This window comes from Hemitrygon akajei, chromosome 1 (assembly GCF_048418815.1).
Source record: "Hemitrygon akajei chromosome 1, sHemAka1.3, whole genome shotgun sequence".
In the NCBI taxonomy this organism is placed as follows: domain Eukaryota; kingdom Metazoa; phylum Chordata; class Chondrichthyes; order Myliobatiformes; family Dasyatidae; genus Hemitrygon; species Hemitrygon akajei.
Genome location: NC_133124.1, coordinates 189511541 through 189527384, shown reverse-complemented (window position 1 = coordinate 189527384; position 15844 = coordinate 189511541). Strand labels below are relative to the sequence as shown.

At 43.2% G+C, this 15844-nt stretch overlaps 1 protein-coding gene across 1 annotated transcript in view; it reads left to right on the top strand.

The window, feature by feature from the left end:
* LOC140733656 (inactive carboxypeptidase-like protein X2) overlaps window positions 1–15844 on the top strand; it is a 117570-nt gene that overhangs the window by 85250 nt on the left and 16476 nt on the right. The window contains exons 13-16 of the mRNA XM_073057283.1: window positions 4287–4371; window positions 8652–8796; window positions 12137–12216; window positions 14774–14897. Of these exons, the coding sequence (XP_072913384.1) occupies window positions 4287–4371; window positions 8652–8796; window positions 12137–12216; window positions 14774–14897 (434 nt within the window). The remainder of the gene's footprint in view (window positions 1–4286; window positions 4372–8651; window positions 8797–12136; window positions 12217–14773; window positions 14898–15844) is intronic.

Sequence of the window (15844 nt, the reverse complement as noted above, 5' to 3'; positions counted from 1 at the left end):
AAAGTTTATCTTGAGAATAATATGTGAAACCATAGGAAGAACTAGTCGTTGCTTCTCCACTACCTTTAAAGTTCCGACTTAATCTATAATTACAGATATAGGAATTCTGCTGGTTATTTGGTTGACTATGATATTTATCCCTGTTTCAGCGATCTGGAAATGTTTTACTCATATTTGCATACTGTCCCGTTCTAAGCAAATTGCTCTCATATGACTTTCACTAAGTTCTGCTCCTGGCTAACCATTTCTGTAAACTATACAGTGGCCAATCATTTATTAGTTCTTTTCTCCATCAGTTCCTTCAGCACTCTGTCCTTACTGTCACTAAAATGGGAACTCTTGTAGTGATGTGCTATGCACAGAGCTATAAATAACGACACGCAGTCTGTAAGTTGCAGTCGAGACTGGTTTATTCAAACTTCGCGGCACTGGCTTTTACGCAGTTCCGATCCCGCCCTCTGCGGGCGGAAATGCCGTCAGAGGTGCATTACAAAAGTCTCTTCCCGCGCGTGGGCTTTCTCCCCTTGCTGGTGAAGAAGAGGACCCAGCGCCGTTTTGGGGCTGGAACTCTCTGCCAACAAGCGCGCCATTTTGTGAGCCGGTTTGCCTGCGTAGAAAGTGGGTCGCCACACTCTTATCAAATCACTTTCACATCATCCAGTTCCATCAAATGTTTACATATTAGTTTGTTCTCTTTCTGTTGTATGGTCTTGAAACAATCTACAAACCCCTTGCAGTATCTGTATCAAGCTAGTTATTGTCAAGTATCTTTAAAAGGAAAAAAAAACTTCTGTTTTAATATATTTGTAATTTTTCATACTGCTGATGTCTAATCATCAGCTATTGCATCTCTTCTGTGACGTCTACCATTAGGCAAGATCAGAGAAGTATTGTTAATACTTAACTTTTTTCTGAGTCATGCAAAATCTTTAAATGTACACTTATGTGTCTATTTTTATTGCCTCTTGGTTAATTTTCCTATTTAATGCAGTTGTGGGAGCCTTATTAGAACAAGTACAGCAGTAAAGCTTGAAGAAATCCCGTCACTGCCTTTTTAAAGTTCAAAGTATATTTATTATTTAAGTGCATATATATTACCATATAAAACTCTAAGATTAATTTTCTTGTGGGTCTACTCGATAAATCCATGATAGAATAATAACCATGGTAGATGACACCATCTTGGGTGTTCAACTGGTGTGCAGAAGACGACAAACTATGCATATACAAAAAGGTAGATAGATACTATATTGATCCCAAAGGAAATTACAGTGTCACAGTAGCATCACATGTTCACGGATAAACAAATATTAGAAGTAAGAAAGAATAAAAAATAAGTTGCCTTAAAAATAAGATATATAAGATTTACAAGTCAAAGATTACAAGACTTACAAAATTTCCAAGTTCACACTGATAAGATGGTAGTGCAAGAATCATTGTGATGTTATACAGTAATGGGTCTTCCAGATAAGTGACGGTATTATTACACAGGGTGTCTGCGATAGCAGGGTGTGGCAAACAGAGCTAATGGGAGGGGGTCATCACTTCCCCAGTATAGGTTGATTCATTCCGTAGGGCGCTCTTTGGAGCAGAGCAGTTGTCTTAGTCTGTTACTAAAAGTGCTCCCCTGTTCAGCCAAGGTGGCATGCAGAGGGTGAGAAACATTGTCCAGAATTGCCAGAATTTTCCATAGGGTCCTTTGTTTTACCACATCCTCCAGTGTGTCCAGTCTGACTCCTATAACTGAGCCAGCGCTTCTAATCAGTTTATTGAGCCTGTTGGCATCACCCATGTTGATGCCATTGCCCCAGCACACCACCGTATAGAAGACTGCATTGGCAACAGACTGGTAGAACATGTGAAGGAGAGGCCTGCATGCTCCAAAGGACCTCGGTCTCCTCAGGAAGTAGAGGCAACTCTGGCCCGTCTTGTACACAGCCTCCGTGTTGGTGTTCCACTCAAGTCCGTTGTCCAGATGCACCCCCAGGTACTTGCAGATATATTAATAATAAATAAATAAGCAATAAATATCAAAAACGTGAGATGAAGAGTCCTTGAAAGTGAGACCATGGGTGATGGGAACATTCCAATGATAGGGCCAGTAAACTTGAGTGAAGTTATCCCCTTTGGTTCAAGAGCTTGATGGTTGAGGGATAGTAACTGTTCCTGAACCTGGTGGTGCGAGTCCCGAGGCTCCTGTTCCTTCTTCCTGGTGGCAGCAGTGAGAAGAGAGCATGTCCTGGGTGGTGGGGGTCCCTGATGATGGATGCTGCTTTCCTGCAACAATGTTCAATGTAGATGTGGTTAATACCTGTGATGGACTTGGCTGTATCCACTACTTTTTGTAGTATTTTCCATTCAAAGGTATGGTGTTTCCATACCAGGCTGTGATGGAGCCAGTCAATATACTCTCCACTAAATATCAAAGTTTGTCAACGTTTTAGATATCATCGCAGACTCTGAAGAAAGTAGAAGGTATTGGTATTGGCAGCATTGTCCATACTCTGACTGTCCATACTCTATTATTATCTGTATGCATTTTATATAATACAAGCAAAACATGGAAATATTAATGTCAGGTAACCTCTGTTTTCATTCAGATTTGCATCAGCTTCCCTGTTTGTCTTTCAATTACCCTTCCTCTGCATCTGACAGCGTTTGTATCCCTCTGCCCTTAACCTTCTTCATCATGTGAACTCCCAGTTCGTTTTTTAATTTCATTTTTACTCCTGACCCCTCTTTTACACTCGGTAAGAAAGTTAAAGGCTTGTGTAATGCATTTTTACGGCAGTCCTGTGACACGAGAAAGCTCAGAATTAGAATCAGATGCATCCTATCACTGACATGAAGTTTGCAACAGTGGAGTGAAAAGACATTTTTTATAAATCTATAAATTACAAAAATAAATAAATAGTGCAAAAAAAGGTAATAATGAGGTCGAGTTCATGTGTTCATGGACCGTTCAGAAATCTGATGGCGAAGGGGTGAAGTTGTGCTATTCAAACAGGCAATCCTTCATTCATGACCACCTCCCCATACTTTCTTTCCTCAAGCCAGCTTCCACTGTCTACTTTACTAATACAACGTTTTTTGTTGTTCCCAAAATGTAAGCATAATCCCCTACATAGTTCCCCCTTTCCTGCATCGCCTAATGCAAATCTCATCAGAATGTTTCTTCAGCTCCGTTCACCACAATCTCACAACTATCTCTGCAGCAATCTTCTTACAAATACCGCGTTTAAAACCCAATCATGAAATTATCTAATTTCAACTTCCTGATTAACTCATCTTCTTTTAAACCTTGACAATTTCTGTGATTTTGGCATTTACATCCTGATTTTCCTCATTTTAAAAATATGTTTCATCTTGAGTCATCATTTGAGTATTCTTCATAAATGCTTAACAGTCAAATCATGTTAGTGCCAGCATTTGCTGGTGAAGGTTTGATATCGACAGCACATTACAGGCCCTTCGGCCCACAATGTTGTGCTGACCACGTAACCTACTGTAGAAACTGCCTGGAATTTCCCTAGTGCATTGCCCTCTTTTTTTCTAAGCTCCATGTACCTATCTAATTGTCTTTTAAAAGACCCTATTGTATCCGCCTCCACCAACTTTGCTGGCAGTGCATTCCATGCGCCCACCACTCTCTGTGAAAAACTTATCTCTGATATCCCCCCTGTACCTACTTCCAAGCACCTTAAAACTATGCTCCTCATGTTAGCCATTTCAGCCCTGGGGAAAAAGCCTCTGACTATCCACACAATCAATGCCTCTCATCATCTTATACACCTCTATCAGGCCACCTCTCATCCTCCGTCACTCCAAGGAGAAAAGGCTGAGTTCACTCAACCTATTCTCATAAGGCATGCTCCCCAATCCAGGCAATATCCTTATAAATCTCCTCTGCACTCTCTCTATAGTATCCACATCCTTCCTGTAGTGAGGTGACCAGAACTGAGCACAGTACTCCAAGTAGGGTCCAACTAAGGTCTTATATAGCTTTAACATTGCCTCACGACTCTTGAACTCAATCTCACGGTTGATGAATGCCAACACACCATACGCCTTCTTAACAACACCATCAACCTGCGCAGCAGCTTTGAGTGTCTTATGGATGCGGACCCCAAGACCTTGCTAATCCTCCACACGGCCAAGGGTCTGACCATTATGTTCTGTCTTCAGATTTGAACTACCAAAATAAACCACTTCACTCTTATAAACGGATAGACTCCTGTAGTCATGGGAAGGTCTCGATACTAACAGCTGGTTCTCTGTCTTGACAGCAATGACTGGGTGAACACATACTACGTGCAGTTCAGCAACGACAGTCGTACATGGATAACATACACAGACGGGTATTACGATTGGGTATGTGTCTCAATGTGTATATCATTGAATTATATGGATATAATTTATTTACTGCTTGTTAGGCCACTAGCGTTTAGGGCAATAAAGGTCCTCCATCTTCGCCTGTCTTTCCAGAATCTAATTTTGGTCCTGGCGGTGTTCAGGGCTTCTGTCATCATGCCAGTAGCTCCCTCTTATTTTTCATGCAAGTCCCGGGTGGAGGCTCAGGAACAGCATCACACACAGATGTAGAAAGATTCTTCGTTGCTTTTCCCATATCAGCTTTGTTTGACCAGTCAGGGTTGTTGGCCCTGAGCTGAACCCCCGAACCTGGAGGACCGGTGAACCACTCTGAGTCTGGCCTCGACCCTTTGACCTGTTTGGCATGGGTGACCCTATCAAGAGCCAAAGCACGAGGCCCTGACTCCAGCCGGCACAGCTCTCCGGGTCATTGAGGCACGCAAACCTCCAAACCCACCAACAGGGTTGTGGTTCCTCCTGGAGGATGTTGATATAAGTGGGCGAATACTTAGAACTTGCTTGTTCAGGTACTGTGTGTGTAAACATAACACATGGACATCACACTCACTAAATCAGAGCTGAGCACTGTGCATGGGTCTCACACACCCAGACACACATACATCAGACAAATTGACAGACGTTTGTGTGTCTAGAAGTGGAGGGATATTATGGGCCGTTTTATCAAAACGATTGACACATACAAAGTTCAAAAAGTTTAAAGTAAATTTATTATCCAAGTACATATATGTCACCATATACAACCCTGAGATTCATTTTCATGTGGGCATGCTCAATAAATCCACACAGAATAATAACTGTAATAGAATCAGTGAAAGACTGCACCAACTAGGGTGTTCAACCTTTTTGTGAAGGACAATGAACTGTGCAAATATAAAAGGAAAGAAAAAATAATACATAAATAAGCAATAACTATTGAGAAATGAGATGAAGATTCCTTGAAAGTGAGTCCATAGGTTGTGGGAAATTTCAATGATGGGGCATAAAGTTATCCCCTTTGGTTCAAGACCCTGATGGCTGAGAGTTAATAAAATTCATGACATATGTGGTTGCTTCATGGTTGTTTCTTACATTCGGATAATTACCCCGTCCATGTAATGTAACCTCCCTTCGCACTGTTCTTAAAATGAGTTTAAAAGGTGAATATGTTTACCTCTGCCTCGTGGACCAAGACCATAACGGGTCAATCTCTACACCTGATTTAACTGATCTCACCAAGACCATAACAGGTCAATCCCTACACCTGACTTAACTGATCTCACCAAGACCATAACAGGTCAATCCCTACACCTGACTTAACTAATCTCACCAAGACCATAACAGGTCAATCTCTACACCTGACTTAACTAATCTCACCAAGACCATAACAGGTCCATCCCTACACCTGACTTAACTAATCTCACCAAGACCATAACCCATCAATCCCTACTCCTGATTTAACTAATCTCACCAAGACCACCATAACGGGTCAATCTCTACACCTGATTTAACTAATCTCACCAAGACCACCATAACGGGTCAATCTCTACACCTGACTTAACTAATCTCACCAAGACCAACATAACGGGTCAATCTCTACACCTGATTTAACTAATCTCACCAAGACCACCATAACGGGTCAATCTCTACACCTGATTTAACTAATCTCACCAAGACCACCATAACGGGTCAATCTCTACACCTGACTTAACTAATCTAACCAAGAAAAACAAAAGATGAACAAAACATGATCAGCCACACAAATGAAAAACAGGCTCTTTTGCTAGTCACGTACACAAGAGAGTCTGCAGATGCTGGACATCCAGAGCAACGCACACATGAAACGCTGGAGGAGCTCAGCAGGTCAGGCAGCATTTATCAAAATGAATGAACAGTCAGCGTTTTAGGCCAAGACCCTTCACCAGTACTGGAAAGGTGGGGGGGGGGGAATACAGCAGAATGCCCCTCCACCACCACCCTCCATCTGGCAGAGCTGGTCCTCATGCTCATCAAATTCTCTTCCGGCTCCTCCCACTTTCTGCAAACTCACCTGCGTCGGCCCCAGCTAGGCCTGCCTTTTCATTGGCCATGTGGTGAAGTCCATGCCTTCCCTGGAGATGCTCCCCAATTCTTCTTTTGCTACATTGAGAACTGAATTGGCGTTGCTGAGCTCATCAATTTCATCCACTTTGCATCCAACTTCCACCCTGCCCTAGAGATCACTTGGTCCATTTCTGACACCTCTTTTCCCTTTCCTGATCTCTCTGTCTCCATCTCTGAAGACAAACTTTCTACTGATACCTTTTATAAACCTGCTAATTCCCTTGGCTATCTTGACTATACCTCTTTCCACCCTGTCTCCTATAAAAATGCATCTAAGGTCATTTATAGCTGTAACATTACCTCACAACTCTTGAACTCAATCCCACAGTTAATGAAGACCAACACACCGTATGCCTTCTTAACAACACTATCAACCTGCGCAGCAGCTTTGAGTGTCTTATGGACATGAACCCCAAGAGCTCGCTAATCCTCCACACAGCCAAGGGTCTGACCATTAATATTATGTTCTGTCTTCAAATTTGAACTACCAAAATAAACCATTTAAATAAACTGCTTTTCTCGGTTTCTGCATCTCCGCTGCATCTGTTCCCAGGTTTTCCTTTCCGGGAAATCAGAGATGTCCTCTTTCTTCGAAGGACGGGGTTTCCCTTCCCCCACCATGGACGCTGCCCTCATGCACATCTCCTCCATTTCCTGAACATCCGCGCTCACCCCTTTATCTCACTGCCTTAACAGGGGTAGAGTTCCTCTTGTCCTTACCTACCGCCCCATCAGCCTCTGTGTTTATTTATTTACTGCGTGATACAGTGTGGTGTAGGCCTTTCTGGCTCTTTGAGCCATGTCACCCCAGCAACACTCGACAAATGCCATTAACCCTAACTTAACATGGATTGTGGGAGAAAACCGAAGGATCTGGAGAAAACCCTGGCGTTCCACAGGATAGATGTACAGAGCACGCGGGAATTGAACTCCGAACTCTGGAATGCCCCAGGCTGTAACAGCATCTTGCTAACCGCTACACTACCATGGCATCCAAAACATCATTCTCCATAACATCCACCATCTTCTACGGGACCTGACCACCAAACACAGCTTTACCTGCCCCGTCCCCCACTCTCCACTTTCCACAGGGATTGCTTCCCTTGTCCATCCGTCCTTCCCCATTAATCTCCCTCCTGGCACTTATCCCTGCATACAGCAAAAGAGCTACACCTGCCCATTCCTCTCTGTTCAAGGCCCCAAACAGTCCTTCCCGGTGAATCAGCACTGTAACTGCAAATCTGCAAATTTCCAGTTCTCCCGATGCGGCCTCTTCTACATTGGTGAGACCTGACGTAGATTGGGGGGGGCCAGTTCATTGAACAGAGCCACTCCATCTGCAAGGAGTGCCACGTCCCAGTGGCCAACCATCGCTGTTCTCATTCAGGCACGTTGGTTCCTGGCCTCCTCCTTTGCCATGACGAGGCCCCCCTCAGGTTGGGAGAGCAATTACCTCAGATTCTGTCTAGGTAGCCTCCAAACTGATGGCATGAACTTTGAATTCTCCAACTTCTGGCAATTTCTCCCCCTCCATCTTCCGTCTTCTTCAGCTCCTCACTCTGGTCTCTTACCTCGTCTCCTCACCTGCCCGTCATCTCCCCCGCTGGCCTTCTCCTTCCCTTTCTCCCACAGTCCACTCTCCTATTCTATAAGATTCCTCCTTCTCCAGCACTTTGCCTTTTCCTCCTGTCACCTCCCAGCGCCTTACTTCACCCCCCCCCCCCCACCTCGTGCACCTAGCTACACCTATCACCTTCTAGCTTGTCTTCCTTTCTCTTCATCTTATTCTGGCATCTTCCCAATTCGTTTCCAGTCCTGATAAAGAGTCTCAACCCAAAACATTGACTTCCGTAAATGCTGCCTCACCTGCCAAGTTCCAGCAGCACTTTGTGTGTTTATTGTTCTTCGTTGTTCGCCTTGAGAAAATATCATATCTCAGATATTATAGAGTGTCTCAATGGGACGTGACATCCTGAAATGTTTCTCTGAAGCCACGTGCACTTGTGTCCAAGGTCTACTGACCTTCAGTTGATCATTATTAAAAACAAGCCTAGAAATCTGACATACATGAGCAATTATTTATTCAGTCTTTTTTATTACAAAAGAAACCATCTGTGTGGATAATGATAGCAGTTCCAAGACGGGGAAGGCGATTAACAGATATTCTCCAATTTCCACAGCTTTTTTACGGAAACGTGGACACAGATACACCAGTTCTGAGTGAATTCCCGGTAACTGTTGTTGCCCGTTACATCCGGATAAATCCACAGAGCTGGAATGGGAGCCTGTGCATGAGAATGGAGTTGCTTGCCTGTCCGCTGTCAGGTGAGGATTTCCCCTCTTGCAAGAAAAGAAAATCTGTCCACCTGCCACATAACATGAGCAATGTAACAATTACAGGAAAGAGGCTCTGCGTACTTCTGGCCACTAAAATATATTCTAATAGAATCTCAGAATTCAGAAAATCATTCTGCTTGTATACATTTCTCTCAGTATCACTGGTTTTGTTTGAAAGATAGAGAATTCCTATTACCTGTCTGACTACCTATTTACAGGCAAGCGTTCCATGGTCTGATAAAACTGCAATGATTTTCTTCCAACCCCATCTCTCTTTGTCTAATAATAATCAATTTGTTTATTCAGTGCTTCAGGAACAGTTTCTTCCCCTCTGCCATCAGAATTCTGAATGGACAATGAACCCATTAGCACTACCTCACTATTTCCCTTTTTGCATTACTTATTTAATTAAATTTTCCATTTGTTATATATACTGATTGTAATTGAAAGTTTTTTTATTATGATGTATTCCAATGTTCTGCTGCCACAAAACAACAAATTTTACGACATACGGTAGTGATATGCTCACTTTGACCATCGAAACATGGAGGACCATCATGAACTTTGACCCTTTGATTTCAGTCTCTGAGGCTGCTGTGAGAACATCCTTCGGGAGGGTGACCAAAGAAAGTATCCAGCCCAGATGGGGTACCTGGCCAAGTACTGATCAACTGGCTGGAGTGTTCACCAATATCTTTAACTTCTCGCTTCGTCAGTCTGAGGTACCCACTTGCTTCAAGCAGATTTCAATTATACCAGTACCTAAGAAGAACGTGGTAACCTGCCTCTATGACTATTGCTAACATCAACTGTGATGAAGCATTTTGAAAGGTTGGTGATGAAACATCAACTCCTGCCTGAGAAGCGACTTGGATCCACTCCAATTTGCCTGCCAGAGCAACAGGTCCACAGGAGATGGCATCTCATTGGCTCTTTGCCCAACCCTGGAACATCTGGACAGCAAAGATGCATACATCAGGATGCTCTTTATCGACTACAGCTCAGCATTCAATACCGTCATCCCCTCAAAACTAATCAATAAGCTTCAAACCTTGGCCTCAATACCTCCTTGTGCAATTGGATCCTCAGTTTTCTCACTGGCAGACCCCCATCAGTTTGGATTGGCAACAACATCTCCTCCACAATCTCCATCAGCACTACTGTACCACAAGTTTATGTGCTTGGCCCCCTGCAATACTCCACGCTTATGACTGTGTGGCTCAGCACAGCTCCAATGCCGTCTTCAAGTTTGTTGACAACACCATTGCCGTAGGGCAAGTCAAAGGTGGTGATGAATCAACATATAGGAGGGAGGTTGAAAATCTGGCTGAGTGGCGCCACAGCAACAACCTTACTCAATGTCAGCAAGACCAAGGAGCTAATTACTGATGTCAGGAGGAGGTTCATGAGCCATTCCTCATTGGGGGATCAGAGCTGGAGAGAGTCAGCAACTTTAAGTTCCTTAGGCCCAGCACACAAGTGCAATTACAACCAAAGTACAGCAGTTCCTCTACTTGCTGAGGAGTTTGCACAGATTTGGTATGACATCAATAACTTTGACTAACTGTGTGGTGGAGAGTATACTGACTGGCTGCATCACAGCCTGGTAATGGAAACACCAAAGCCCTTGAACAGAAAATCCTACAAAAAGTAGTGAATATGGCTCAGCTCATCATAAGTAAAGCCCTCCCCACCGCTGAGCACATCTACACTGCGTTGTCACAGGAAAGCAGCACCCACCATCAGGACCCACACCACCTAGGTCATTCTCTCTTCTAGCTGCTGCCATCAGGAAGAAGATATAAGAGCCTCAGGACTCACCCCACCAGGTTCAGGAACAGTTATTACCCCTCAACCACCTGGCTCCTGAATCAGAGGGGTTGACTTCACTCATTTGCCCCATTGTTGAAATGTTCTCACAAACAATGGACTCACTTTCAAGGACTCTTCATCTCATGTTCTCAATATCTATCTATCTATTTATTTATTTTCTTTATTTTTGTTTCTTGTCTTTTGCACTCTGCTTGTCAACCCTGTTGGGAGCAATCTTTTATTGATTCTAATATGGTTATTGAATTGATTGATTATGCCCGCAAGAAAATGAATCTCAGAGTCTTATACGGTGACATATATGTACTTTGATAATAAATTTACTTTGAACTGATTCTGATCATCATGCAACCATAACAGGATGGCAGGATACTTGGTAGTGTGGAGGAGCAGAGAGATCTGGGGGTACATGTCCACAAATCCCTGAAAGTTGCCTCACAGGTAGATAGGGTAGTTAAGAAAGTTTATGGGGTGTTAGGTTTCATAAGTCGAGGGATAGAGTTTAAGAGACGCGATGTAATGATGCAGCTCTATAAAACTCTAGTTGGGCCACACTTGGAGTACTGTGTCCAGTTCTGGTCGCCTCACTATAGGAAGGATGTGGAAGCATTGAAAAGGGTACAGAGGAGATTTACCAGGATGCTGCCTGGTTTAGAGAGTATGGATTATGATCAGAGATTAAGGGAGCTAGGGCTTTACTCTTTGGAGAGAAGGAGGATGAGAGGAGACATGATAGAGGTGTATAAGATATTAAGAGGAATAGACAGAGTGGACAGCCAGCGCCTCTTCCCCAGGGCACCACTACTCAGTACAAGAGGACATGGCTTTAAGGTAAGGGGAGGGAAGTTCAAGGGGGATATTAGAGGAAGGTTTTTTACTCAGAGAGTGGTTGGTGCGAGGAATGCACTGCCTGAATCAGTGGTGGAGGCAGATACACTGGTGAAATTTAAGAGACTACTAGACAGGTATATGGAGAAATTTAAGGTGGGGGGTTATATGGGAGGCAGGGTTTGAGGGTCGGCACAACATTGTGGGCTGAAGGGCCTGTAATGTGCTGTACTATTCTATGTTCTATGTTCTATAACAACTTACCTTTAGATTAGCAATTCACTGACCAATAAAATAATCTTTCACCTCTTGGCCTCACAGAACCATTCCCAGTTTTGTAAACACCACAGGGTTGTACCTTATATTTCTGAATCATAAAATCCTCATTATAACAAAGAAGACCATTCAGCCCACAGAGTTCACGACAGTTTCCAGCGACTGATCCCATCAGCCCATGCACTCCTATTCCTCTGTATTCCTTTTTCCACATCCTTACATAAAAGGACATTTACAGCAGCCACCAGAGGGTTTGGGACATGGGAGGAAACTAGAAAGCCTGGGGATATCCATGTGGTCACAAGAAGATGTCAGTTTCACACCTGGACTGATGTTGCTTTGAAACAACAGTACTAACTCGTACCACCCACTAACTTTAAACTCCATCTCACAGACCCCACCCATTATGTGTCAAATGAGGTGACAGGAGACGAACTTGACTTCAAGCATCACAATTACAAGGACATGCGTCAGGTAAGGCTAAGCTTATGCTGGATAATATACAGTATGTTGGTTGTGTGCTATCATACTCCTGGCCAGAGGGAGCAGGAGACATTTGCAGCATGATCACTGGCCAACAATAAGATTTTCTGAAGCATTACTATCAACAACCTTTCATGTTTATATAGACTGTCACCTGCTCCTTAGTGCTTATAACACATTCCTCCTCTCGTTTCAGCGTACTCCTTAACTTTGATGCTGTCAGCCAACATGAATGTTACTCTGTCAACCAATCACGTCATTTTTTCCCCCAGTAAAGTTGTTTTGGGGAATAATTGGCTCTGTTGTAGAAAGCAATTGTTCATTCCATAGCCCAAACCATAAAAAGACAGCTGAATATTCATTCTGTTAATATTCATAAACTGAATATTCATTAAGTTGATATATTTAAGTGTGTGGGGGGGGGGGGAACCATAGTACCGTAGTAGTTAGCATGATGGTGTCACATCTGGGGGCCTTCAGAATTTGGAGTTCAATTCTGGTGTCTTCTGTAAGAAAGTTTCTATAGTCTTCCTGTGAGTGCATGGGTTTTCTCCAGCTGCTTTGGTTTCCTCCCACCATCCAAAGAGGTACTGGTTAGTAGGATAATTGGTCATTGTAAATTGTCCTGTGACTGGGCTAGAGTTAAATCAGTGGGTTGCTGGGCAGTGTGGTTTGGTGGGCCTGCAGGGCCTAAGTGTGAGGTGTTACGTTTTGGTAGGAATAATCCTAATAGGACATACATGGTAAATGGTAGGGCATAGAAGAATGCGGTAGAACAGAGTAATCTAGGAATAATGGTGCATAGTTCCCTGAAGGTGGAATCTCATGTGGATAGGGTGGTGAAGAAAGCTTTTGGTATGCTGGCCTTTATAAATCAGAGCATTGAGTATAGGAGTTGGGATGTAATGTTAAAATTGTACAAGGCATTGGTAAGGTTGAATTTGGAGTATTGTGTCCAGTTCTGGTCACCGAATTACAGGAAAGATGTCAACAAAATAGAGAGAGTACAGAGGAAATTTACTAGAATGTTACCTGGGTTTCAGCATCTAAGTTACAGGGAAAGGTTGAACAAGTTAGGTCTTTATTCTTTGGAGTGTAGAAGGTTGAGGAGGGACTTGATAGAGGTATTTAATTATGAGGGGGATAGATAGAGTTGACGTGGCTAGGCTTTTTCCATTGAGAGTAGGGGAGATTCAAACAAGAGGACATGAGTTGAGAGTTAGGGGGTAAAAGTTTAGGGGTAACACGAGGGGGAATTTCTTTACTCAGAGAGTGGTAACTGTGTGGAACGAGCTTCCAGTAGAAGTGGTAGAGGCAGGTTCGATATTGTCATTTAAAGTAAAATTGGATAGGTATATGGACAGGAAAGGAATGGAGGGTTATGAGCTGAGTGCAGGTCGGTGGGACTAGGTGAGAGTAAGTGTTTGGCACAGACTAGAAGGGCCAAGATGGCCTGTTTCCGTGCTGTAATGTTATATGGTTTCACACAGTATCTCAAAAGATAATAATTAATTAACTAATTAATTAAATGAATGGATTGATGTAGCAAGTTGTCCACAATACTAAAATGGACAAGTCCACCTAACAAGGCACTTTGTGCACTGACATTAATAGCTCCTACAGGAGTTGATAAAGTAACACTTCTTTCACTCAGTTTCTATAACATTAGGGTGCCTCAGGAGAGTAGCGGTTAGTGTGCACTATTACAGCTTGAGGCATCAGAGTTCAGTCCTCTATAAGGAGTTTGTATGTTCTCCCCATGGAATACATGGGTTGCCTCCGGGTTCTCTGATTTCCTCCCACAGTCCGGGTAGGTTAATTTCTCATTGTAGATTGTCCCGTGATTAGGTTAGGGTAAATCGGGGTTGTGGAGCGGTGTGGCTCAAAGGGCCGGACGGACCTATTACACGCTGTATCTCCAAATGAATAAATCAATTTTACTCGAGGAAGGATATACTGGGATTTGGAGGCGGTGCAGAGGAGGTTCACCAGGTTGATTCCAGAGATGAGGGGGTTAGACTATGAGAAGAGATTGAGTTGCTTGGAACTGTACTCGCCGGAATTCAGAATGAGAGGAGATCTTATAGAAACATATAAAATTATGAAAGGGATAGATAAGATAGAGGAAGGAATGTTGTTTCCACTGGTAGGTGAGACTAGAACTAGGGGACATAGCCTCAAGATGGGGGAGGGGGGGAGAATAGATTTAGGACGGAGATGAGGAGGAACTGCTTTTCCCAGGGGGTGGTGAATCTGTGGAATTCCCTGCCCAATGAAGCAGTGGAGGCTACCTCAGTAAATATATTTAAGACAAGGTTGGATAGGTTTTTGCGTATTAGGGGTATTAAGGGTTTGGGGGAAAAGGCAGGTAGGTAGAAATGAGTCCATGGCCAGATCAGCCATGATCTTATTGAATGGCAGAGCAAGCTCAACAGCTCCTATTTCTTATGTTCTTAAATTCACACTATCCTGTACTATTATGTGTATGTAATAATTTTATTTTAATAAGAGGAACATTTAATATGTTTTATTTTAAATTACCTGCTAGCTGATGAAGGTTGTGAATGAGCAGTGCCCAAACATCACCCGGATTTATAACATTGGAAAAAGTTCCCAAGGATTGAAGCTGTATGCCATGGAGTTGTCTGATAACCCAGGAGAGCATGAACCTGGTAATAATCTCTCAGATCAAAAGTGATAATTATTGATCATTCATGTTGCTGTAATGTTTTATAGACATCAATGTTAATTATTACTGGTATCTATATCAACACTTAGTTAATAGTGGCCAGTCATCTTTAACCTCCAGTTGTATCATTTTATTATCTTCTGAGAAAACGAAACCTGTGAATGGTACGTGAGGACCATCAGACATGTCGTAACTATGGTCGTCAGGGTCCAACACAATCACATGTAACCCTCAGGTTCGGCCGGCGGTGTTAGTCTAGGGAAGACACTCTCTGGCCCCACCAAATGTGTGAAATCTGAGGTGCTAAACTTCCTGTTTGTGTGGATGCTGCACGATGCTTTACCCTGTTACAAGTCAGTACCATGAAATAACAGACAGTACGCCGTATGCAAGTTTTAGCTTTATAATTCTTAATTTGACTAAAGGGTTAGTAAAGTAAAACAAAGAGAAAAGGACCCATTTTAATGAAACAGTCCAACGTGCTCATTGGAGTTCATGCTTCTCTTCCACTGGTCCTCCATCGATTTCCCCAAGCTGCATTGACTCCTGGCCCCACTCCTTTCTGGTATCTTCTTTCTTCATCTTCCGCCGAACAAAAGACTCAGATCACCTCAGTCGCAGGCACACAACAAGAAAACACACTCCCTTCATTGGACTGCACACATTCCAAAGTCCCCCATTATCTCTAGCTATAACCCAAACATTGCTGCTACAGAAAGATCATTACATTAACAGTGAAACCCTTCCCAGGGGGTTACACACATAACAGTATCTATTTGAGATTTATTAACAAGAGATTCTGCAGATGCTCGAAACCCAGATCAACACACACACAATACTGGAAGAACTCAGCAGGCCAGGCAGCATCTACGGAAATGAACGAACAGTCAACACTTTGGGCCAAGACCCTTCTTCGGGACTGGAAAGGAA